This window comes from Heterodontus francisci, chromosome 35 (assembly GCF_036365525.1).
Source record: "Heterodontus francisci isolate sHetFra1 chromosome 35, sHetFra1.hap1, whole genome shotgun sequence".
NCBI classification, from domain to species: Eukaryota; Metazoa; Chordata; class Chondrichthyes; order Heterodontiformes; family Heterodontidae; genus Heterodontus; species Heterodontus francisci.
In genome coordinates, this window is record NC_090405.1 from 29,396,124 (window position 1) to 29,421,768 (window position 25,645).

The 25,645-nt window shown below is 46.0% G+C and overlaps 1 protein-coding gene across 1 annotated transcript in view; it reads right to left on the minus strand.

Moving 5' to 3' along the window:
• ice2 (interactor of little elongator complex ELL subunit 2) overlaps positions 1 to 25,645 on the minus strand; it is a 108,464-nt gene that overhangs the window by 77,159 nt on the left and 5,660 nt on the right. Inside the window, exons 4-8 of the mRNA XM_068015183.1 lie at positions 22,880 to 23,014; positions 20,833 to 20,949; positions 17,182 to 17,341; positions 10,350 to 10,534; positions 4,257 to 5,199 (exon numbers count right to left, since the gene is read on the minus strand). Of these exons, the coding sequence (XP_067871284.1) occupies positions 4,257 to 5,199; positions 10,350 to 10,534; positions 17,182 to 17,341; positions 20,833 to 20,949; positions 22,880 to 23,014 (1,540 nt within the window). The remainder of the gene's footprint in view (positions 1 to 4,256; positions 5,200 to 10,349; positions 10,535 to 17,181; positions 17,342 to 20,832; positions 20,950 to 22,879; positions 23,015 to 25,645) is intronic.

The following is a 25,645-nucleotide window of genomic DNA, read 5'->3' on the forward strand; positions in this document are numbered from 1 at the left end:
ATCAACATGAAGGAGTACTGATTCATCAGCTGAGGGAGGGCGATAGGTGGTAATCAGCAGAAGGTTTCCTTGACCATGTTTGACCTGATGCCATGAGACTTCATGGGGTCCAGAGTCGATGTTCAGGACTCCCAGGGCAACTTCCTCCCGACGGTATACCACTGTGACATCACCTCTGCTGGGTCTGCCCTGCCAGTGGGACAGGACATACGCAGGATGGTGATGGCAGTGTCTGGGACATTGTCTGGAAGGTATGATTATGACATCAAGGCAGCATTTGACTGAGAATGGCATCAAGGAGCCCTCGGAAAACTGAAGTCAATGAGAATCGGGGGAAAACTGTCCGCTGGTTGGAGTCATATCTAGCACAAAGGAAGATGGTTGTCATTGTTGGAGGTCAATTATCTCAGCTCCAGGACGACAGCGCATGAGTTACTCAGGGTAGTGTCCTAGGCCCAACCATCTTCAGCTGCTTCATCAATGACCTTCCTTCAATCATAAGGTCAGAAGTGGGGATATTCGCTGATGATTGCGAAATGTTTAGCACCATTCGTGACTCCTCAGAAACTGAAGCAGTCCGTGTAGCAATGCAGCAAGAAAGACCTGGACAATATCCAGGCTTGGGCTGATAAGTGGCAAGTAACATACGCGCCACACAAGTGCCAGGCAATGACCATCTCCAACAACAGAGAATCTAACCATTTCCCCTCGATATTCAATGGCATTACCATCGCTGAATCCACCACCATCAACATCCTAGGAGTTACCATTGACCAGAAACTGAACTGGAGTAGCCATACAAATACCATGGCTATAGGGGCAGGTCAGAGGCTCGGAATCCTGCGGCGAGTTACTCTCCTCCTGACTCTCCAACGCCTGTCCACCATCTACAAGGCACAAGTCAGGAGTGTGATGGAATACTCTCCACTTGCCTAGATGGTTGCAGCTCCAACAACACTCAATAAATTCAACACCATCCAGGACAAAGCAGCCCGCTTGATTGGCACCCCATCCACAACTTTCAGAATTCACTCCCTCCACCACCGACGCACAGTGGCAGCTGTGTGTACCATCTATAAGATGCACTGCAGCAATGCACCAAGGCTCCTTAGACAGCACCTTCCAAACCCGCGACCTCTACCAACTAGAAGGTCAAGGGCAGCAAATGCATGGGAACATCAGCACCTGCAAGTTCGCCTCCAAGCCACACACCATCCTAACTTGGAACTATATCGCCGTTCCTCCACTGTTGCTGGGTCAAGATCCTGGAACTCCCTTCCTAACAGCACTGTGAGTGTACCTACCTAACATGGACTGCAGCGGTTCAAGAAGGCAGCTCACCACCACCTTCTCAAGGGCAATTAGGGATGGGCAATAAATGCTGGCCTAAACAGCTATGCCCACACCCCATGAATGAATAAAAACAAAGATACTACTATCAGTTCAATTTTTTTCTGCATATTTGAATGCTTTACATGCAGGAAGATGGGCTTTCATCAAGGTGGAGATCTTGGAGAAATTTCAGAGGGAACTGAGGCATTATATAAGACTATTGGAGACAGAATTTAGGTAATAGGTTGTGATGTTAAGACAATAATCATCAAACATGACAGTCAGACTGTTAAGGTTCATTCCTCACCATTAATTGGGATTAATTACAAACTCTTAAACTGAGCAGCTGATAGAAGGAAATGAGGCACCTTGTACCTCAAATGCTCATGTGTTTTGTGGTGAAGGCCCGAAGGAATAGAATACGGTAGATGAAGGGCTGGATAGTGGCAACCTGAGTGATCAAGACACATCCATGATGCATGACACATGAGCTGTAACATCCAAAGGCCAATTACCCAGAGTGGGTACTCGGGTGACATACATTCCAGAGAAGTCTAGTGAACGGAGGGATGCGACAACTGTGGGATGTGCAGGAAATGGCAAGTTTAAATATTGGCTGACCGTTCAGGATGATGGCCAAGAAATGAAGTCCATGGACTGTCAGAATGGGGTGAAAGAGTGGAGAGTAAGAAAGTGCAGTGCAAGTACTGATAGTGGGTTTGAAAGCGACTCTTGCTGCAGAAAACAAATCACGTACTGGAGAAAGAGCCTCTGATAGTGCAAGAGGAAGCTCTCACAGTAGTAGGCCCGACAGACATCAAAGTGCAAGTACAGGCGGTAGCTTGAATAGATTAGACAATGAAATGAGGGCTACAGAACAGTCTCCGACCAGAACACGAAGCAGAAGTCCTCATGACCATGAAGTTTTGGTGGTTGCCAAAAAACTTGAGGATAAACCAAGAAGAAAGGCAAAACAAAAGGAGTGTGTTTGGAGGTTATACTGGGTACCAGATAAGGGGCAATCAGTTTTGTCACATAGGTAGAGCTGTACTGAAAAAGTCTTTGCAGATGGGACTTACGGGGCTAGTTGTTTGGAGTTTTGAAGAGCGACTGGGTAATTCAGATACTATTTCCAGGTGTGGTATTTTTTTCAATGAGATCTGTTTTGCTGAAAATAAGTGGTGTTCAACGAAAAGCAAATCCTGCAATGTTTTATTGATATCAAAGGGAAACTTTCATGCATCGTCATGATGCACGTTGATGATTTCTTATGGGGTGGTACTGCGGAATTTGAGAAATGTGTTAATAGTCAGATTCGAGTAGCATTTAAGATTGGGAGCCAGGCTTGTGGGGCTTTGAAATATATTGGTTTAGACATTAAGCAGAGTAGGTCAGGAATAACTTTAAGTCAACAATCCTGTTTAGAGAGTATTACTCCTATCCCAGTTAATTGTGCAAGGTCATCACAGAAAGATGATGTTATGTCTACAGAAGAGAAAGAGCAATTGTGAAGCTTGATTGGTCAGTTGAGCTGGTTGCGCACTCAGAGACTACACCAGATGCTAGTTTTGATGTTGAATTTAGGTACTACGGATGAAACAGTCTAAAGTCAAGAATGTTTTAAGAGCAAATAAAACATTAAAAAAATTAAAGCTGGAGAAATGTGCATTTAAGTTCTCATCCTTAGGTGACCCAAACATTAAACTAATCATTTTTAGTGATGCTTCATGTGTTAATCTCCTAGATGGGTATTCAAGTGCAGCTGGTTTCATAATATTTCTGATGGGTGAAAATGGGAAATGTCCTTGAGCTCGAGAAGCCACCAAAATAAAGGGGGTTGTTAAAAGTACTTTAGCTGACAAAACACTGGCTCTTTTGGAGGTGGTAAATCTGGGATTCCATTTGTCAAATACTTGAAGTGAGATTCCATACAAAGGCATACTGAAGATAGCTTACCCATTGAATGTCATGTAGATAATTGTTTCTTGGGTGATAACGTACACTCTACAATATGTGAGTGTGAGAAAAGGTTATGGATTGACCTGCTAGCTTGAAACAAATGCTGGAGAGAAAGGAAATCTCGAAAAGTAAATCTGGGGTGGCAAGTCATCAACTGTCTATTTTACAAAAAGAAATGTTTGTATGAAGAAATTGTTCAGGGTCCTAGAAGGAGGGGCATCCCACAATGTAATGCTTTGTACAGAATATGGAATTTTTTTTGATTTGTTTTGAAATAAATTTAAGAGAAAAAAGGGAATCTGTTAATTGCATATCAATCGTGTTTAATTATATGCAGTTGGAGGGCATTAATTGGGGTTTTATTTGAGCCCATATAGAGAGGCACTTACTGAAACAGTGTTTAGTTTAGAGATACAGCACTGAAACAGGCCCTTCGGCCCACCGAGTCTGTGCCGAACATCAACCACCCATTTATACTAATTCTACACTAATCCCATATTCCTACCACATCCCCACCTGTCCCTATATTTCCCTAACACCTACCTATACTAGGGGCAATTTATAATGGCCAATTTACCTACCAACCTGCAAGTCTTTTGGCTTGTGGGAGGAAACCGGAGCACCCGGAGAAAACCCACGCAGACACAGGGAGAACTTGCAAACTCCACACAGGCAGTACCCAGAATTGAACCCGGGTCGCTGGAGCTGCGAGGCTGCAGTGCTAACCACTGCGCCACTGTGTGGTTGAGTTAGGAGGTATATGCTTGTAATATTTCACTCCGTAAATAAATATAAGACTGAGTAAAGATTGGCTCCAGTATTATCCTTCATCAACTGGCTTCTGGAATATACCATATAGCATCAATGACGACATGGGAATCTTCCTCCTCAATGCTACATTATATGCAATACTTTAAGGTAGATGCCAAGAAATAGTTTAAACATAAACATATTGCCATTCTTACGTGTCCTCATGTGCGGGACTGCCTTGTACGAAGAGCCAGGTACATTCCCGAACGCAGCAGAACCATGGATGGTGGTAGGATTTCTATCGGGTGATAGTTGGCTATAAGCTGGGTTTACGTGCAGGGAGTTTGGTTCTTGGGTTATTTGTGGTTGATCCACCAGACGTTTGGGACTCGGTTTTAACAGTTTACACTGCATTCTCATAATCTCCCCAACTGGATCAAACTCCTTCGAGAGGGGTTTAGATGCCTTTCTTTTTCGCATTGGGCCAGTGGTCTTCTGTATTTTGCGGCTGGGTGCATCTTGATCAGGAGATGGTGATCGGGGAGTATCCGGAATGATTGCTTTGGGACCCTGAAAACCCAGCTTCTCTGGAGTGGATATCGAATCACATGGAACAGTTTTCACATGACTTTCCATATAACTTGTATCAATGACCAGTCGCTCACCATCAGAATCACTGTCAGAAAAGCTACCATCCTTTTCAGATTCCAGCCCCTTAAATAAGGCCACTTCATCTGAATCTGTGCCCGGCAATGTATCACTACCTCCTTCACTTTTTTCTTTCTTAGCGTCAGTCTTCTGCTGGTCTGATTTGTACTTCTCCTCACAATCAACAAATTCCACTGTGTTTGATTCTTCACTAAGGCTGAGTTGGGACTGCACGAAGTAACGCCGCTTCTCCTGCATTATTTTTTGGGTTATCTCCAGGGCATCTGATTTCTCCTCAGCAGCATTCTTGTTCTTATCGTCCACTGTTACAGGAGTAGGTAGTGGAGTACTGGTCATCGAGGCACGTTTACAAGCAGTGCCACTTTTTTGGTTTGCCAAACCTGAGGAAATTGATCCAAATGTCTCCAGTTCACTAAAGTCAGTATCAAGTTTGAAGTCACTGCTTTCATATGTGCTGATACTTCTCTGGTGCTCAAAGAAATAGGGGGCCTATATTTAACAGGAGGAAAACAGGTACCGTTACTAGGAAGAATTTATACAACTAGAAAGTGCGCTGACTTCATGAAAAGGGGTTCAGGCAATCTTTTCATTTGCAAACAACCACCTGACACAGTTACTTCAGTTGCATTGGAGTGTGGCCCTTTGCCACTTGAATATCTTGAGCAGGGGAGTTCTCCACAGTGTCCTGTCCAATATTTAATCCCTCAACCAATACCACTGAAACAGTTTAACCGCGCAAAGACCTAACAGGCTGGAGCTTCTTTATCCAGAAAAGATTAACAGGTGACCTAATACAAGTTTTCAAGGTTATGAAGGGTTGGTATTTCTACTTAGTGAGTCCAAAATTAGGGGTCAATTTTTTAAAAAATTCATTCACAGGATGTGGGCCCAGCATTTACTGCCCATCCCTAATTGCCCTTGAAAAGGTGGTGGTGAGCTGCCTTCTTAAATACAACTGAGTGGCTCGCTGAGCCATTTCAAAGGGAAGTTAAGAGTCAACCACAATGCCTTGGGTCTGAAGTCATGTATAGGTCAGGCCAATTCAGGATTTCCTTTCCTATCAGACGTTAGTGAACCAAATGGGATTTTTTTTTATATTGACAATCTGGTAGTTTCATGGTCACCATTACTGAGACTAGCAACTTATTTCAGATTTATCTAATTAACTGAACTTAAATTCCCCAACTGCCATCCATGGTCATGCCTCTGATTCATTAGTCCAGGCCTCTGGATTACTAGTCCAGTAACATAACCACTATGCTACCTTACTCTACAAATTAACTAGAAGTTAGCCACTGTTAAACCCAATAAGGAATCCAGGAGAAACTTCTTTACCCATAGAGGGGTGGAAAGGTGGAACTGACTACCACAGAGTAATTGAGGTTAACTGTCTTATGAGGAAAGATTGGACAGGCTAGGCTTGTATCCGCTGGAATTTAGAAGAGTAAGAGGCGACTTGATTGAAACATATAAGATCCTGAGGGATCTTGACAGGGTGGATGTGGAAAGGACGTTTCCCCTTGTGGGAGAATCTAGAACTAGGGGTCACTGGTTAAAAATAAGAGGTCGCCCATTTAAGACAGAGATGAGGAGAATTTGTTTCTCCGAGGGCCGTGAGTCTTTGAAATTCTCTTCCTCAAAAGGCGGTGGAAGCAGAGTCTTTGAATATTTTTAAGGCAGAGGTAGATAGATTTTTGATAAGCAAAGGGGTGGAAGGTTATCGGGGGTAGGTGGAAATGTGGAGTCATCAGTTCAGCCATGAACTTATTGAATAGCAGAGCAGGCCTACTCCTGCTCCTAATTCGTATGTTCGTATACATTGAAGGGGAAGCTAGATAAACACTAGGGAGAAAGGAATAGATTATGCTGATCGGGTGAGATGAAGAGGGGTAGGAGGAGACTCATGTGGAGCATAAACACTTACAAAGACCAGCTGAGCAGAATGGCCGGTTTCTGTTCTTTGAATTCCCTGCTATTTTTGTCACTGCAGTGTGCAAACAATCTAGGGTGTGCTGCAATTAAATCTGGATGGTAATGCTCAATGTCTCAAGATTACTCCAAGTGCCTACCCCAGACTCTAGTGACAGGATCGAATGTGAAGAGCAAAAAACCTTCAGCTGAAGAAAACAATCTCATGTAATGATACTGGCAAGTGTAGTTGTGATCATATTTGTAATGTTTCCAAAGAGCCAGTCAAGCTGAATTCTAGGGGGTTCAATTCTGGCAGCATGACCTAGAATTTCCGGATATTTACACCAAAACAATAGCGTAATATAGCCCAACGCCAATTTTCAGCACAAAAGTTAAGGAAATTTCTGTGTAAGTGTCTGAATTTCCTTGAAACTTTGCACAAACTCAGCAGAAAATCTTCCAATTTCCTCTGCCACTCATTAACATAGTTCCACCACCCCATGCACAATGTCAGATTGAGAGTTTCCTGTATTTACACCAGTTCTAAATGGGCTGTAAATTTACACCAAAGTCTTCAAGAACAGAAAGATCCAATGTGTCATAGAGAGATACAGCACCGAAACAGGCCCTTCAGCCCACCAAGTCTGTGCCGACCAACAATCACCCATCTATACTAATCCTACATTAATCCCATATTCCCTACCATTCTCCTACCACCTACCTACACTAGGGGCAATTTACAATGGCCAATTTACTTATCAACCCGCAAGTCTTTGGCTGTGGGAGGAAACCGGAGCACCCAGCGGAAACCCACGCGGTCACAGGGAGAACTTGCAAACTCTACACAGGCAGCACCCAGAACTGAACCTGGGTCGCTGGAGCTGTGAGGCTGCGGTGCTAACCACTGCGCCACTGTGCCCTATTTCTGGTGTGTTATGGCTTTTCCTTTTCAAAAAATAACATTTTTTGGTTCTCTGCTGTGTGAGCATGGTGAGGGACTGAAGAAATGGAGCAGCAGCAGATGGATGTTAGTATCTGGAATTGTATAGGAAGGTCATTGGTTGTCATCACACTGGGGAGTTACATGCCTGGGAGCATTGGAAGTGAGCTCACAGTGTGTGAGAGAACTGAAAGGAATACAAGGATTTGGGTTACTGGTATATGAGGATATTGAGAAGGGGCTGCAAGCAAGCATTCAGACTGAGAGTTGAGAACATTGGCAACAATTGAATTGGAGGTAACCTTGTGACAAGGGTTGGTAGTTGGTTGGGATAAAGAGTTGGTTGAGACAGAGAATAGGGATAAAGGAAATGTACTTCTGATTGATGAGATGTGACAAGTTCCCCAGGAATCTGTGCTTTTCACTATAATGATCTGTGATGTGGATGAAGAGAGAGCTGTATAACCAAGTTTACAGATGATTCTGATTGTGGCCTTATCTCCACTTTCCTGTCTGCCCCCCATAACCTTTGACTCCCTTGTGGATCAAAAATCTGTGCAATTCAGCTTTGAATATATTCAATGACCCAGCCTCCACTGCTCTCCGGGGAAAAGAATTCCAAAGATTAACAACCCTCAGATAAGAAATTCCTCCTCATTTCCATCGTAAATGGGAGCCCCCTTATTTTGAAACTCTGCCCCCTAGTTCTAGACTCCCTCACAAGGGGAAACATCCTCTCAGCATCTACCCTGTTGTGTGCCCTCAGAATCTTATATGCTTCAATAAGATCAACTCTCATTCTTCTAAACTCCAATGAGTGCAGACCCAACCTGCTCAATCTTCCCTCATAAGACAACCCCTTCATCCCTGGAATCAGTCTAGTGAACCTTTTCTGAACTGCTTTTAATGCAAGTATATCCTTCCTTAAGTAAGGAGACCAAAACTGTACACAGTACTCTAGGTGCGGTCTCACCAATGCCCTGTATAGTTGTAGCAAGACTTCCCTACTTTTATACTCAGTCCCCGTTGCAATAAAGGCCAATATTCCATTTGCTTTTCTAATTACCTGCTGCACCTGCATGCTAACTTTTTGTGATTCATGTGCAAGAACACCCAGATCCCTCTGTATCGCAGCATTCTGCAGTCTCTCTCCATGTAAATGATATTCTGCTTTTCTATTCTTCCTGCCAAAGTGGACAACCTCTCATTTTCCCACATTATGCTCCATCTGCCAAATTTTTACCCACTCGTTTAACCTACCGCTATCTCTTTGCAGCTGGGGAATTGGGACCAGTTTGGAAAAAGGTGGGGGCAGCATTGGGGGGGGGGGGGGGGTGTTTCCTCAGATCTGAGAATAATAAGTCCAAGAGTATGGTAGGATCCTGGGGTGGAAGTGGACGGGGGCGGGGGGAATGGCCCTGGGCTATGTCAGCAACAAGAGAGGAGCCCGATCTTTGGAGTTATTACTGCAAGGGGATAGAGCTTAAACAGTTAGTGCTCACACACAGGCTCTCTGTAAAGAAGGGGTCTTGATGATAGCTTGAATGTGAAACTTATCTGAATAAAGCCGTTAAAATTAAAATTTATTCTTAGCGTTTTAAAAAAAAATCAGTGCAAAACAGGAATTCAAAAATCTGGTTATGCCACAAAGTAAGCATTTTTAAAAAAATGTATTCATGGGATGTGGGCATTGCTGGCAAGGCCAGCATTTATTACCCACCTAATTGCCCTTGAGAAGGTGGCGATGAGCTGTCTTCTTGAACACTAGGTGTGGCTTGCTGGGCCATTTCAGAGGACAATTAAGTGCCAACCGTATTGCTGGAGACATGTATAAGCCAGACCGGGTGAGGACAGCAGATTTCCTTCCCTAAAGACATTAGTGAACCAGATGGGTATTTTACAACAGTCCCTTAGCTTCATGGTCATTATTACAGATACTAGCTTTTTATTCCAGATGTTTAATTAATTGAATTAAGCTCCCCAGCTGTCGTGGTGGGATTTGAACTTGTATCTCTGGATCACTAGCCCAACAACATAACCACTATGCTACCATGCCCCTAAATACAGACAAATTCTGACACATGTTGGGAAATTCTGCTCACACCTGGAGATTATGACAGAGAGAAGTAGCTGGGGAGAAATACAAGGCTTAGTTTTGGAGAAGGCTCAGGGTCTTGTAAAAAACTTAATGATGGCAAGAAAAGATAGGTTTAAACTTGGGTTTCATCATGCTTCTGCCTAAAGACAGAGAGCAAAAAATGATGGACAAAAATATTCTCAACTATCGTGACTGGTTTGCTATCTTCTTTTCAAGAGATTTGAATGTGGCTGAAATAATTAATACCTTTCAATTGCAATTTTAATCACAATTAATAAAATGATATCAGCCAAGAGCTGCAAGAAATTACAATGCAAGATTTATGATTATTACGGTCTGGAATTCACGGCCTGTAAGGGCAGAGGAAGCAGTAAAAATCATAATTTTCAAAAGGAAATTGGATAAATACTTGAAGAGGAGAAAAGGGCTACAGGAAAAGAGCAGGGGAATAGGACTAATTGGACAGCTCTATCAAAGAACCAGCACAGACACGATGGGCTGAGTGGACTCATTCTGTGCTGAAAGTTTTTATGATTTTCCTGCAATTAGTTGATGTGAATACGATGTCAGAGCACGCACAAAAAGTGTCGGAAGACAGAGTGTTTACGATTCGGGCAGAATCACATACAACTGTTTCCCTTTCTGTGTGACAGACAGTTTTAAACAGAAAGCTCGATTCTAAAATCTTACATGCTCCTCCCACATGTCACTTCTTTCTGGTTTGTCCAGCGTCATGCTAGACACAGCTGTGTAGTATTTTTTTGATACCAACAGATCAAGAGGAACTTCATAAAAAAGTAAGTTCTTCTCCCTCACGGTAAGGTTTTTCTTTGCGAGGGGCGAGTCAATGAAGACAACTTTCACCGTCTGATTCCCTTTGAAAACAAAAACATGACATTTCAACTGATGTTTGTAACCGTCAGACAACGTGGATTCTGCATGAATGGCTTCCTGAGCAGGAAGTACATATACATCACACCAACAATATACATTTTTCCACACATCATGATGTTGACCTCAGAACTGTAATAACATTTAGAGAAGTTCACACTGGTCATTCCCCCACAATTAAAGATAAACAGCAGAAAAAGTAATGCAGAAAGCAGACTGAAACATACAGCCGCTCGAAACAAGAAGAAGTGGAGTTTCAAACACTGAGGCACCGGTGGGTAAATTTATGAAATGAAGGACAGTGAGAGATACAGAGTTCTCAAGGCTGGGGAAAAATGTTGAAGTGGTGCACGAGGGATTTCGAAAACAGTGAAACCATCATGAGGTTTCAGTCTGATCAGAGAACACTGGATTACAATAACAGGAGTGCCAAACAATGTATTATATAAAACAAACGGTAAGGAGGCAAGTGACCAATTAACACGTCTCTGATGAAGATAAATTGCCCTAAACATCAGGAGATTTGAGTCCTCCTCTTTAAAGAGCGATGGGAGCCCGTTCCTCAATTTCCATCGCACATGCTTCCACATCCCAATGTTCTAACCCACTCCCCTTCGCTCACTCCCCCTACCCCGCTCCCCCTCACTCACTCCCTCTACCCCGCTCCCCCTCGCTCACTCCCTCTACCCCGCTCACTCCCTCTACCCCGCTCCCCCTCGCTCACTCCCTCTAACCCGCTCACTCCCTCTACCCCGCTCCCCCTCGCTCACTCCCTCTACCCCGCTCCCCCTCGCTCACTCCCTCTACCCCGCTCCCCCTCGCTCACTCCCTCTGCCCCGCTCCCCCTCGCTCACTCCCTCTGCCCCGCTCCCCCTCGCTCACTCCCTCTGCCCCGCTCCCCCTCGCTCACTCCCTCTGCCCCGCTCCCCCTCGCTCACTCCCTCTGCCCCGCTCCCCCTCGCTCACTCCCTCTGCCCCGCTCCCCCTCGCTCACTCCCTCTGCCCCGCTCCAATTCGCTCACTCCCTCTGCCCCGCTCCCCCTCGCTCACTCCCTCGCCCCTACTCCCCCTCGCTCACTCCCTCTGCCCCGCTCCAACTTGCTCACTCCCTCTAACCTGCTCCAATTCGCTCACTCCCTCTTACCCGCTCACTCCCTCTCCCTCGCTCATTCCCTCTAACCCGCTCCCCCTTGCTCTCTCCCTCTACCCCGCTCCCCCTCGCTCACTCCCTCTACCCCTCTAACCCGCTCCAATTCGCTCACTCCCTCCAACCCGCTCCCTCTCGCTCTCTCCCTCCAACCCGCTCCAATTCGCTCACTCCCTCTAACCCGCTCCCCCTCGCTCACTCCCTCTAACCCGCTCCCCCTCGCTCACTCCCTCTAACCCGCTCCCCCTCGCTCACTCCCTCTAACCCGCTCCCCCTCGCTCACTCCCTCTAACCCGCTCCCCCTCGCTCACTCCCTCTAACCCGCTCCCCCTCGCTCACTCCCTCTAACCCGCTCCCCCTCGCTCACTCCCTCTAACCCGCTCCCCCTCGCTCACTCCCTCTAACCCGCTCCCCCTCGCTCACTCCCTCTAACCCGCTCCCCCTCGCTCACTCCCTCTAACCCGCTCCCCCTCGCTCACTCCCTCTAACCCGCTCCCCCTCGCTCACTCCCTCTAACCCGCTCCCCCTCGCTCACTCCCTCTAACCCGCTCCCCCTCGCTCACTCCCTCTAACCCGCTCCCCCTCGCTCACTCCCTCTAACCCGCTCCAACTCGCTCACTCCCTCTTACCCGCTCCCCCTCACTCACTCCCTCTAACCTGCTCCAACTCGCTCACTCCCTCTAACCCGCTCCCCCTCGCTCACTCCCTCTAACCTGCTCCAACTCGCTCACTCCCTCTAACCTGCTCCAACTCGCTCTCTCCCTCTAACCCGCTCCCCCTCGCTCACTCCCTCTAACCCGCTCCCCCTCGCTCACTCCCTCTAACCCGCTCCCCCTCGCTCACTCCTTCCAACCTGCTCCCCCCCCAGTGCAACATTATCAGCTCGCACTTTCAACAACTTGCCACATAAAATATTTAAAACCCCCCTTGAGCATGGAAAGGGGAGTCTAACAGACAGTAGATACTGCTGGATTACAACACATTCTGAGCCCGTATATTGAGAATATAAAAACCTCAGCATTACACAGGGCTGAGAAACAGACCCAGCACCACTCAATGGCCAATGGGTGATAGCTCAACTTGTGAACATTTCACAGTGAAGGCCTTGTCATGTTTATTTCCATTTGCTACAGAACATTTCTGCATTGGAGAGTGAACCCCACAGGAGATGGATGTCGCACCAGGAAGTCACCAGGAAGAATGAGATTCCAGACAAAGTGACAATCAGCTGAAGCCTTTGGCTCAATGTTTGATGTCTTCATGAGTATCAAGTGTTTCTCTTGTGGCACTATAAACAAACCCAAATAAACAGCAGCATCTTTCACATGTAGGAAACACAACTGGAAATAACAGTTGCAACCGCCCAGCACTGAGACATCACTGGATCCAGGGTCCATTCACCGTGTCTGAGGGACACTGCGGCGCCTCCAGGGGCCAGACTCAGTGTCTTCAGGGGCCCCACTGACCCACTCTGGGGTAACCAGAATCCATTCGGCGCATATGGGAATAATGACTATATAATAACATGAACATTGAGTTCAATAATTTCAGAGCATGACGGGCCCCCCATTTTACTTTTATTTTTAGTTTTTTTTTGGTGTTTATTTTATTTTAGTTTGTTCAGTTTGTTTCTACTGTGCCTACCCACTTTTTTTTTTCATGTTTGTGCTTGTGGCTGTTCAGTTTTCAGTCCATTAACACCCAATCTGTACTAATGCTTTGTCTTTCAGCACATCATTAACATATTGTTTGCCTTTGCTCCATGACCTTCTGGTCAGCTATTCTGTGACCTTGTCCTATCAATACCTTCTTTTTTGTTATCTCTTGCCCCACCCCCGCTTTACTTGCTTCAAATCTTTTACATTTCTTATATCTGCCAGTTCTGAAGAAGGGTCACTGACCTGAAACGTTAACTTTGCTTCTCTCTCCACAGATGCTGCCAGACCTGCTGAGTATTTCCAGCGTTTCTTGTTTTTATTTCAGATTCCCAGCATCCGCAGTATTTTGCTTTTAATTTATTATTGGAATAATCACTGTTAGGGCTGCCAGCAGGCTATAAGCAACCAATAAAATCATTACTTTTTTAACTCCCAATCACTCAGGTTTTCGATTCCAAGTTTACGGCTTATTTTTTGGAAAGCTCAGGAACAGAACTCAAATTAATACAATGAGCACAAGAGCCTGCGATTTCAGTACACTCCACAAACACAGGGCTGCAGCACCATTATTTATTCTACACCCTAAAGCTACAACAAATCCTTGTCACGCCACCATGGGCAGCTGGAATTCGATTAAAATTACATTTTACAAATATGGAACTAGTTATGCACACAAGTACATATACACACAGAAAAAAGCATACATTCGCAAGAGAGACAGAGACACACAGATATAGAGAGACGCACAGAAACATATACACAAGCGAGAGGCACATACACACACAGATGCACATACACAGAGATAGAGACCAAAATATCGACAGAGACAGAGGAACACACACACACACAAATACAAACACAGAGACATACCAAGCACAGTATTTTTATGGGTTCAGTGTGATGCGCACCAGTAGACAGTGAATCACAGAAATAAACTTACAACATTTTGTTGGACACCTGACTCACAAGTCAGCGATCTTGCTCAATATTTTGGTCTTTCTAAATTGAAGATCTGACTATTTTTAGGCCATATTGCATTGCTCCTGCGTGTAACTACATAGAAACTACAAATTTTCCTCTTTAATTTAGATTTCCAGATACGATGACACAAAAGTTTTCAATTTCTGTGTTGTAACCAATGATTTTATGAAGTTTCAATGCCCACTTCACAATAAACAATTCAGTTTATGGGTTTGTCTATGTACACCTGTGTAAATAAACTTGAAATTACAAAGAGGGGCCAACAGCATAGAATAGAATCGTACAGCTCAGAAGAAAGCCATTTGGCCCATTGTGTTTGTGCTCGCTCTCTGATCTATTTTTTTAAATTTTTTTTAGAGATACAGCACTGAAACAGGCCCTTCGGCCCACCGAGTCTGTGCCAACCAACAGCCACCCATTTATACTAACCCTACAGTAATCCCATATTCTCTACCACCTACCGCCACTAGGGGCAATTTACAATGGCCAATTTACCTATCACCTGCAAGTCTTTGGCAGTGGGAGGAAACCGGAGCATCCGGCGAAAACCCATGCGGTCACAGGGAGAACTTGCAAACTCTGCACAGGCAGTGCCCAGAATCGAACCCAGGTCCCTGGAGCTGTGAGGCTGCGGTGCTAACCACTGCGCCACATTTAACCCAATAGTCCCACTTTCCCACTCTTTCCCCATAATCCTGTAATTTTTTTTCCCCTTCATGTATTTATCCAATTCCCTTTTGAAAGTTATTATTGAATTCCAGATCACAACAACTCACTGTGTAAAAATATTTCTCACGTCACCTCTGCTGATTCATGTTAAATCTGCTTCCTCTGGTTGGTGACTCTTCTGCCACTGATAGCAGTTTCTCCTTATTTACTCCAGCAAAACCCCATATAATTTTGAACACGTGTATTAAATCGCGTAACTCTCAGCTCGAAGGAGAACAATTCCAGCTTCTCTAGTCTCTCCACATAACTGAAGTCCCTCATCCCTGGTACCATTCTAATAAATCTCTTCTGTATGCTCTCCAAGGCCTTGACTTCCTTCCTAAAGTGTGTCGTGCCCAGAATAGCACACAATACTCCAGTTGGGGTCTAACGCGTACTTTTTCAAGATTTAGGAGAACTTGCTTGCTTTTGTACTCTATGCCTCTAATTATAAAGCCCAGGCTCCCATCCGCTTTTTTAAAAGCCTTCTCAACTTGTCCTGCCAATGTTTGTGCACATACACCCCAGGTCTCTTTGTTTGTCACCCCTTTAAAATTGAGTCAGCCCATTTCACCAGTCTCCTGAAGTCTGTTACTATCCTTCTCATTCTTTTTACTACATTTCCAAGTCTCTGTCAACTGCAGAATTTAAAATTATGCTCTGTATATACAAGTCAAGGTCATTAATATATGTCAAAAAGAGCAAGGGTCCTAATACCAACCCCTGAAGGACACCACTGTACACTTCCCTCCAGTCTGAAAAACAACCATTAACTACTCTTCGCTTTCTGCCCCTTAACTGATTTTGTACCCAAGCTGTTACTGCCACTTTAATCCAATGGGCTTTAATTTTGCTCAAATGTTCATCACATGGCACTTTGTCAAATGCCTTTTAAAGTAATATGAATCCAGAAATAGAAAGCAGGATCTTTCCACCGGGTTCTTGGCACTGGGTCTAGCCATTCCTTGGAGTTCTGCTCTCAGCACGCCTCTCAATTGTAGCCAGATCCCCTTGAGTTCACCTTCCACCCCATCAGTCACAGCATTCACCAGATCGTTTTCAGCCATTTCCATTCTGCAACACGATTCCAACACCGAACCGGTCTTTCCCCCTCCCTCCCTCTCTGATCTACCTCCCAGAGGGACGATACGCTCCATGGACGATACGCTGGTTCACACTTCCCGCAGGCCCTTTCCCGGACAACTTGTGGGCAAATGCAAAGAGATGAAACACGCAATTTCACCACTCATTGCATGAAGCAACTACTTATGTGTACTTCCTCTAATCTAGTATACGGGGGTACTCTGCTGTCCATGTCTTAACTTGCATCAAGTCCCTTTCACCTATCACCCTGTGCTCGCTGACCTACACTGGCTTGCGGTCAAGCAAAAACTTAATTTTAAAGTTCTCAGCGTTATTTTCAAACCCGTTTACGGCCTTGCCCCTCCCCACCTCTATAATCTCTTCTAACCCCACAACCCTCCAAGATCACTGCACTCCTCTAATTCCGGCCTCTTGAACATTGCCAATTTTAAATCGCTCCACCATTGGTGGCTATGCCTTCAGCTGTCAAGGTCCTACGCTCTGGAGTTCTCTCCCTGTACCTCCCCACCTCACTTTCCTCCTTTAAGACACTCCTTAAAACCTACCTCTTTGACCAACTTTTTGGTCATCTGACCGAATACCTCTATCTGGCTCTGTCATATTTTGTTTTATAATGCTCCTGTGAAGTGCCTTGGGACATTATATTTATATAGAACCTTTTAACGTAATGAAAGTTGTTATTGGTACACTCTAAACTGCAAGCACATTAACATACAAAGGTTATTTATCCCAATGTAAGTAACAGTCACAGACTGAGACAAAGGCAGAACCAGCTTCAGCAAACAAACACTGAAGGCTCATAAGCAATTCTAGCACAATCACTGTTGTGCTTTGCTCATCAGGTTAAATTTTCGTGTAATCTAAGGGTTAATGGCCAATGCACAGCTTCAAAACAAGGACAACAATCTTACATCACTAGTAACTTATGTATCTGAACGTTACCTGATGTCAGTTGTTAAAAACAAAACACTCACATAAGGAATGAACATGCAATTAGATCATAGTCCAATTAGGAAATATTAAAAAGGTTTACCTTCGCCACAGATGGTTTTCACATGTACTGGAATCTCCCATGGTTCTGTATAGTTTGGCCCACAATTATTTAACAGAGCAAATAATGCCTGGCTGGTCAGGGACACCTTCGCTCCATACTTTGCACTCAGTTTCTCCGCATTCACATCACTGCTAATTTCCTGAGACACAAAAGATAAATATTTCATATGTTAGAACAATAACTTGCATTTGTATAGCACCCTTATTGTAGTAAACCATCCCAAGGTACTTCACAGGAGTGTTATCAAACAAAATTTGAGATATTAGGAAAGGTGACCAAAAGCTTGGTCAAAGAGGTAGGTTTTAAGGTGCGTCTTAAAGGAGGAGAGAGATAGACAGGCAGGTAGGGAGGGAATTTCAGAGCTTAGAGTCTCAATATCTGAAGGCATGGGGTCACCAATGAAAGGTGATGGAAATCAGGAATGCACAAAAGACCAGAACTGGAGGAGTGCAGAGATCTTGGAGGGTTGAAGGAAAGGGAACAAATGTTTGCAAATTTTAACCATCAATTCTACTATACGATACAGGCCAACTAGTCTACATAAAAAGTGAACAACAAAGAGCTTTTAGTTGCATTTCTGCTAACAAACGTTCAAAGAGGTGAAACAAGAAAGTGTATGATTCTCTTCAAAATCGAGCCAGCACCATGCGTCAGTCCATTCTCTTTATAAACTCTTACTACCTGGTGCCACATTTTTGTACTCACTTTTCCCATTGTAAATTCCGACTTGGCACAGTATAATTCCACCCTATCCCCAGGAATGCTTTGTAGCTTGGCCTGTCACAGACTTGGCTGGAGAGTGTTACCTAGCCTACACTTCAGAGAAACTCCTCCGCTCCAACCAACTCTGATGCTGTCAGTTTTCTTATTTTACTATAAATAACGTAAAACCAAACCATTAGATAAAAATAAGGACAGAATGTATGACTTGAAAATGGCGACTGAATTACACTTGTGCACCGAGTCAATAACCCCCTGCCCGCTAACCTTACTTCACCTGAAGGCAATACCTGCTCGTCTTAAGCATACAGACGAATTAGGGGTAGGCCATTCGGCCCTTCGAGCCTGCTCCGCCATTTGATAAGATCACGGCTCAGCTGAATGTGGGCTCAGCTCCACTTTCCTGTGTCCCCCATAACACTTGGCTCCCTCGCCTGTCAAGAACCTAACTCAGCCTTGAATATATTCAATGACCCAGCCTCGACTGCTCTCTGAGGAAGCAAATTCCACAGACTAACGACCCTCAGAGAGAAAGAATTTCCCATCTTCATCTTAAATGGCAGACCCATTATATCATAGAAATAATTACATTTAAACTGTGTCCCCTAGTTCTACTCTCATCCATAAGTGGAAACATCCTTCCATCATCTAATCTTTCAGGACCTTGGATGTTCCAATAAGATCACCTCTCATTCTTCAAAGGCTGCATTTGCTGACAATGCAACCACTAGGTGGCGCTGTACTGGCACATGCGCAAATGTAGCCTGTTCCTCCAAAACGTCACAGTCTGTGATGTTCAGGCAGCTGCCAGGACTAAAGATGTCGCTGCTCAAATAATCACAGCAAGGCAACGTAAACCCATTGCAGCACACAACAGCCGAAGAGAGCGGGCGGGGGAAGCAGGGAAGAGTTTTATGATTAAGATTAATGATTTAGATGTGAATATAGGAGGTATGATCAGTAAGTCCGCAGATGACACAAAAATTGACGATGTCATAAATAGTGAGGAGGAAAGCCTTAGATTACAGGACGATATAGATGGGCTGGCAAGATGTCAAGTGCTGGAAAATGGGATTAGAATAGTTAGGTGCTTGATGGCTGGCACAGACACAATGGGCCAAAGGGCCTGTTTCTGTGCTGCATAACTCTATGATTCTATGACAGCGGGCGGGGGAGCGGGGAGCGAGAGGCCGGAGAGGGGGGAGGGCCTGCAGTCAATGACCGGAGGGGAGGGTTGCTCTCTCCCCACTCCCCGTCCACCCCACTCTCGCTCCGCACCCCCCCACCTCGCTCTCGCTCCGCAACCCCCCACCCCGCTCTCTCCCCACTCCCCCCCACCCCACTCTCGCTCCGCACCCTCCCCACCCCACTCTCTCCCCCACCTCGCTCTTGCTCCGCACCCCCCCACCCCACTCTCTCCCCACTCCCCACCCCGCTCTCGCTCCGCACCCTCCCCACCCCACTCCCCACCCCGCTCTCGCTCCGCACCCTCCCCACCCCACTCTCTCCCCCACCCCGCTCTCGCTCCGCACCCTTCCCATCCCACTCTCTCCCCCACCCCACTCTCGCTCCGCACCCTCCCCACCCCACTCTCTCCCCCATCCCGCTCTCGCTCCGCACCCCCCCTCGCTCCGCACCCTCCCCACCCCACCCCACTCTCTCCCCCACCCCGTCCCATCCCCACTCTCCCCCCCACCCCGCTCTCGCTCCGCACCCTCCCCACCCCACCCCACTCTCTCCCCCACCCCGTCCCATCCCCACTCTCCCCCCCACCCCGCTCTCGCTCCGCACCCTCCCCACCCCACTCTCTCCCCCACCCCGCTCTCGTTCCGCACCCTCCCCATCCCACTCTCTCCCCCACCCCACTCTCGCTCTGCACCCTCCCCACCCCACTCTCTCCCCCACCCCACTCTCGCTCTGCACCCTCCCCACCCCACTCTCTCCCCCATCCCGCTCTCGCTCCGCACCCCCCCCTCGCTCCGCACCCTCCCCACCCCACCCTCTCCCCCACCCCGTCCCATGTGGTGCTAACCACAGTGGTTAGCACCGCAGCCTCACAGCTCCAGCGACCCGGGTTCAAATCTGGGTACTGCCTGTGTGGAGTTTGCAAGTTCTCCCTGTGTCTGCGTGGGTTTTCTCCGGGTGCTCCGGTTTCCTCCCACAAGCCAAAAGACTTGCAGGTTGATAGGTAAATTGGCCATTATAAATTGTCACTAGTATAGGTAGGTGGTAGGGAAATATAGGAATAGGTGGGGATGTTTGGTAGGAATATGGGATTAGTGTAGGATTAGTATAAATGGGTGGTTGATGTTCGGCACAGACTCGGTGGGCCGAAGGGCCTGTTTCAGTGCTGTATCTCTAATCTAATCTAAATCCCCACTCTCTCCCCCACCCCGCTCTCGCTCCGCACGCTCCCCACCCTGCTCTCTCTCCGCACCCCCCAACCCACTCTCTCCCCCACCCCGGTCTCGCTCTGCACCCCCCCACCCCACTCTCTCCCCCACCCCACTCTCTCCCCGCATTACGTGATGATGTCATCTGTGCATGTGCCAACCAGTCCTGGTAATGTGAAACGCCGTGCACACGCAGAGAGCAGGAGCCCCTTTGCGTACGCGCGCAGGTTGGCGCAGTCTGATGATGTCCGCTGCCAGCTGCGTTGTCAGGAATCACTTTGTTCTTCGAAGCCCCAACGGGTATATGCCCAACCTGTTCAACCTTTCCTTTTAAGACAACCTCTTCATCCCAGGAATCAGTCAAGTGAACCTTCTCTGAACTGCTTCTAATCCCTGTGCAACACCAGCGTAGACGCACAAGTATCTAAATGACATTTAAAAATCTCGGCCCAATCTGTGGAATTGTTCTCAAGCTGCAAAACGCTGAAAGCACATTCACCCAGTATAGAAAACTTACGGAATGAAAGGCAGATGCCTTCACTGTAGGTGGAGTAAATGCAGCCATGCTTTTATAATCTGTTGTTAACTGGTTTGAGGAAGCTGAAGTCGGTACCCGCAGAAATAACGCCCTGCCCTGGAAGAGAAACAGGGCCAGAAAGTGGAGTCAACAGGCATTTTTCATCAATATTGACCTAGAATTTGTATAAAGTTTCTACGAATTTGTTAATGTTCTATCTTGGCAAAGTCCGTTGTGAATTATGTAAAACAAGTCTTTCTGTATGTATACAGGGCCACAGTTTTTACTTGCAGCATCAGTAAACATTGGCAACATTGCTGTTGTGCCTGCAATTCACATGCAGAGCTTGGAAGAGAGGTCCTGCACACATCTGTGAGCCACACTACTACCCACATCTCACTGTTCGGAAACACCTTAGTCCATACAATCATCGAGCAGAGGGAACCATTCAGCCCATCGTGCCTGTGCCAGCTCTTTGGTAGAGCTATCCAACTAGTTCCCCTCCCCCACTCTTTCCCCACAGCCCTGTAAATATTTTCCCTTCAAGCATTTATCCAATTATCCTTTGAAAGTTACTATCGAATCAGCTGCCACCACCCTTTCAACCAGTGCCTGCAGACCACAGCAACGCGCTACGTAAAAAACTGTTTTCCCATGTCGATTTTGCCCAATCACCATCTCTCTATCCAAGCAGCTACATCTTATAATACAATGTGCATTTCCTTTTCCAATGATTCTGTCATGTGCCATCTTATCAAATCCAAATACGCCATTCCCTGTGATTCCCTAAATCAGCAAAGTATAACCTGTCCTCTACAAATCCACCTGACTGTCCCCAATCAGACTGTACAGCTACAAACATTCATCCCATATTAGGACGTTTACAAGTAATGGAAGTAGATTATCAAGTTTGTAATTTCCGAGCTTTTTTCGGAAAATTAATTATTGGGTCTCCACTATCTACTCACCTACCTCCTCTTGAGTTACTGTTATCCATTTAAGTACCCACCCACCATTCCATCACTCAAGAGAATCGTCCAATACCCTTGACTTGATATAAAAATCTTGTATTCAGTCATTTGTGCAAAGTATTTAGGGACTTTCAGTCAGTAGAAAAGTGAAAACTATGTGGGAGGGTTTCCCAGCAGAACTTTGGAAACTATGCACACAGACAGGCAAATATAACTGACTAGAAAGTCTTCTGAGGATAGATGAAACTTAGGGGGCGATTATAATCCTATTTAAAATATCTGCTTGACTCTGAATGCTGCATTGAAGTGGCCAACAAGCCACGACTGCGAAGAGCCCAACCTCCAGCCTCTCTAGGCAAGTAGGGATAGATAATAAATGCAACCTTTTCAATTCCAGGTACAAGTGGAATCAGAGGTCAGTACACTGCAACTCAGATTGAGGGGATGGCGGGATGTCTGTTTACAGGTGGGGCTTTACCATAAAATGGAATCAGATTAGCCCAGGTTCAGTTGAAGATCTGGCAGAGGTATGGTAGACTGACTGCCTTGTTCTATGCTGCAACCCATCTGAATGGAAGAATGTTATTGAGGAATTTGTTTTTCAATTTCTATAGATTCCCCAGTGCTGGGACTGATGGGAGAAGTGGCATCATGGTAATGTCACTGGACTAGTAATCCAGAACCCAGGGCTCTGGGGACATGGTTCGAATCCCACCATGGCAGATGGTGAAATTTGAATTCAATTAATAAATCTGGAATTAAAAGCTAGTCTAATGGTGACCATCAAACCATTGTCGATTGTAGTAAAAACCCATCTGGTTCACTAATGTCCTTTAGGGAAATCTGCCATCCTCACCTGGTCTGGCCTATATGTGACTCCAGACCCACAGCAATGTGATTGACACTTAAAATACCCTCTGAAATGGCCAAGCAAGCCACTCAGTTCAAGGGCAATTAGGGATGGGCAATAAATGCTGGTCTAGCCAGTGACACCCACATCCCACAAAAAAACGAATAAAAAAAAACGAACGAGTGCAGAATATTGAACATTATCAGACATTCAGCATATCGATTACCAGACACAGAAGCTTCTTTTCCAACTGGAAGGTGAGATCTGGGATGAATTTCCCTCCCATGATACTTGTAATTTCACTGACTGTGTAAAGTTCTGGATATTTCTTCACACTTTCGTTCCATGCCACTAAAAGCTCCTGTAAAGAAAGTGTAAGGAATGTTAGTTATACTGTCCACAAATCCAAGTGGACACTGAACACCATTGTATGAGTCTACTCTTCACATATACACACACAAAGGCACATTGATACAAACACGCGTACGCACATCTACAACATCGGCATACAAATTCACTACATTGGACGTACATTGAAAACCCCTGTTAAACTCTGATTGCAAAGTGCTCTCATTTATCTGCAATACCTGTTATGCGTGTAGCTGGCACTGTGATTTGTGTTTTCAATGTTAATGGTGTCACAGCTCTGCCCATACGTAATGTACAGGATACTTGGTTTTGTAAAGAGCGACACTGAGTACAAAAACAAGGAAGGAATGCTAAAGCGATATAAATCATCGGTTCGTCCCCAGCTGGAATATGGTGTCCAATACTGGGATCCACACTTTAGGAAGGACGTCAAGGTCTTGGAGAGGGTGCAGACAAGATTTACTACAATGGTACCAGGGATGAGGGATTTCAGTTCTGTGGAGAGACCGGAAAAGCCGGGGTTGTTCTCCCTGGAGCTGAGAAGGTGAAGGAGAGACTTAAGAGAAGTGTTCAAAATTAGGAAGCATTTCGATAGAGCAAGCAGGGCGAAACCATTTCCTCAGGAAAACAGGTTGGTAACCAAAGGCCACTGACATAAAATAACTGGAAAGAGAACTAGAGGAAAAATTAGAAATTTCTTCACTAGGTCTGAAATGTGCCACCGGAAAACGTGAAGTCAGCAACTTTAAAAGGGCAACTGGAAAAGAATGCATTTGCAGAGTTATGGAGAGAAAGCGAAGATGTGGAACTTATTGACCTCCGTCTGTTGTGTACGATTCTATAACATCATGTGGTATAATCGCTGCTAGTTTGTAGCTCAATGCATATGATTAAACAAACACGCGCTGGGGTGAATTTTAATCCCAATAAAAAGGTGGGCTAGGGTCAGGTGAAATGTTAAAATTTTAAAAATCTCAAACCTGACCCCAATCCAGCGCCAAGCTACCCACTTCTGGGTCTAATAGAGGCGGGATGAGGGGCAATCACCAACACACTTCCAGGGAGTGGGTTGGTGATTTAAATATTTCAATGCAGGTTTAACCCTGGCCGACCAAGTTTCCCAGGCCTCAGGAAATATGGCAGTTCAAGAGAGGTGAGGACAGCTTCGAGGAGAAGGGGAGTGTCTTTACAGCACTGCTTGTGGGCAAAGAGGAGGAGTGCTTCCCCCCAGACCTCCCAAGCTTACATTCTTCCCTTGGATTGGACCCCCACCATCACCCCCCCACCTCCCAAACACATACAAAGAACCCCTTGGAGGTGGGGGAATTGAACCACCCACCCCCTCTACGCCCCCAGTAGCAGCTGTAGGGTCCTTACCTACCTGAGTCCTCCCCACTCCTCTGGAAGCCAAGCCTCTCACTCAGGCTTACTTCTGGGTGGGGATCCTGGCAAAGAAAAATGTTGTACGCCGCGCAATTACAACACCACAGTGAGGGCAGAAACCATATTCAGGTTTCCGAGCCAAAGCTGCAGCAACAATCACCACAACCACCAAAACCAGCCCCGTCAAGATTGGGACAGATCACTCCACATGCTGTTTCAGTCTCTGGCCACTGGGTGGAGTCCAGGAGCTCCAACACTGGGTTGGGAACTTCGTCCTGGTTTTTTCTGCGGTCTGCTCGACACTGGCAAGACCAAACGCAGATTGGGTGAGTGCCTTGCAGGACATCTCCGTTCAGTCCACAAGCATGACCCTGAACTTCCAGTCACCTGTCATTTTGATTCACTGCCCTACTCCTACTCTGACCTCTCTGGAAAAGTGTAGGAGGCTGAGGACAATGAGGCTCAATGCAAGGTCAAGGAACAGCATCTCATCCATTGATGAGGCACTTTAGAGCCTTCCGCACTCAACATTAAATTCAACCATTTCAGATCATAACCTCCACTCCCATTTTCCCAGACAGCAGTAGCCGGGAATGATTCTGCTATTCCCATTTACACCTCCTCTAGACGCATCTTTTGTTTCTTCACTTGTGCCACTACCATCGTCATTTGCCTTGCAGCATTATCTACTTTGCCATGTAATCTCTCCTGCCTTCCACCCTATCACAGACCTTTCGATCTTTCTCCCCTCCCCCTGACCCTGTAGCTGTTTAGATTAGATTAGATTAGAGATACAGCACTGAAACAGGCCCTTCGGCCCACCGAGTCTGTGCCGAACATCAACCACCCATTTATACTAATCCTACACTAATCCCATATTCCTACCAAACATCCCCACCTGTCCCTATATTTCCCTACCACCTACCTATACTAGTGACAATTTATAATGGCCAATTTACCTATCAACCTGCAAGTCTTTTGGCTTGTGAGAGGAAACCGGAGCACCCAGAGAAAACCCACGCAGACACAGGGAGAACTTGCAAACTCCACACAGGCAGTACCCGGAATCGAACCCGGGTCCCTGGAGCTGTGAGGCTGCGGTGCGAACCACTGCGCCACTGTGCCGTTAATCCATTAAACCTCTAACTTTTCCCAGTTCTGATGAAAGGTCATCGACCTGAAAGAAATAAGAAAAGACTTGCATTTATATAGCCCTTTTCACGCACACCGGACGTTTCAG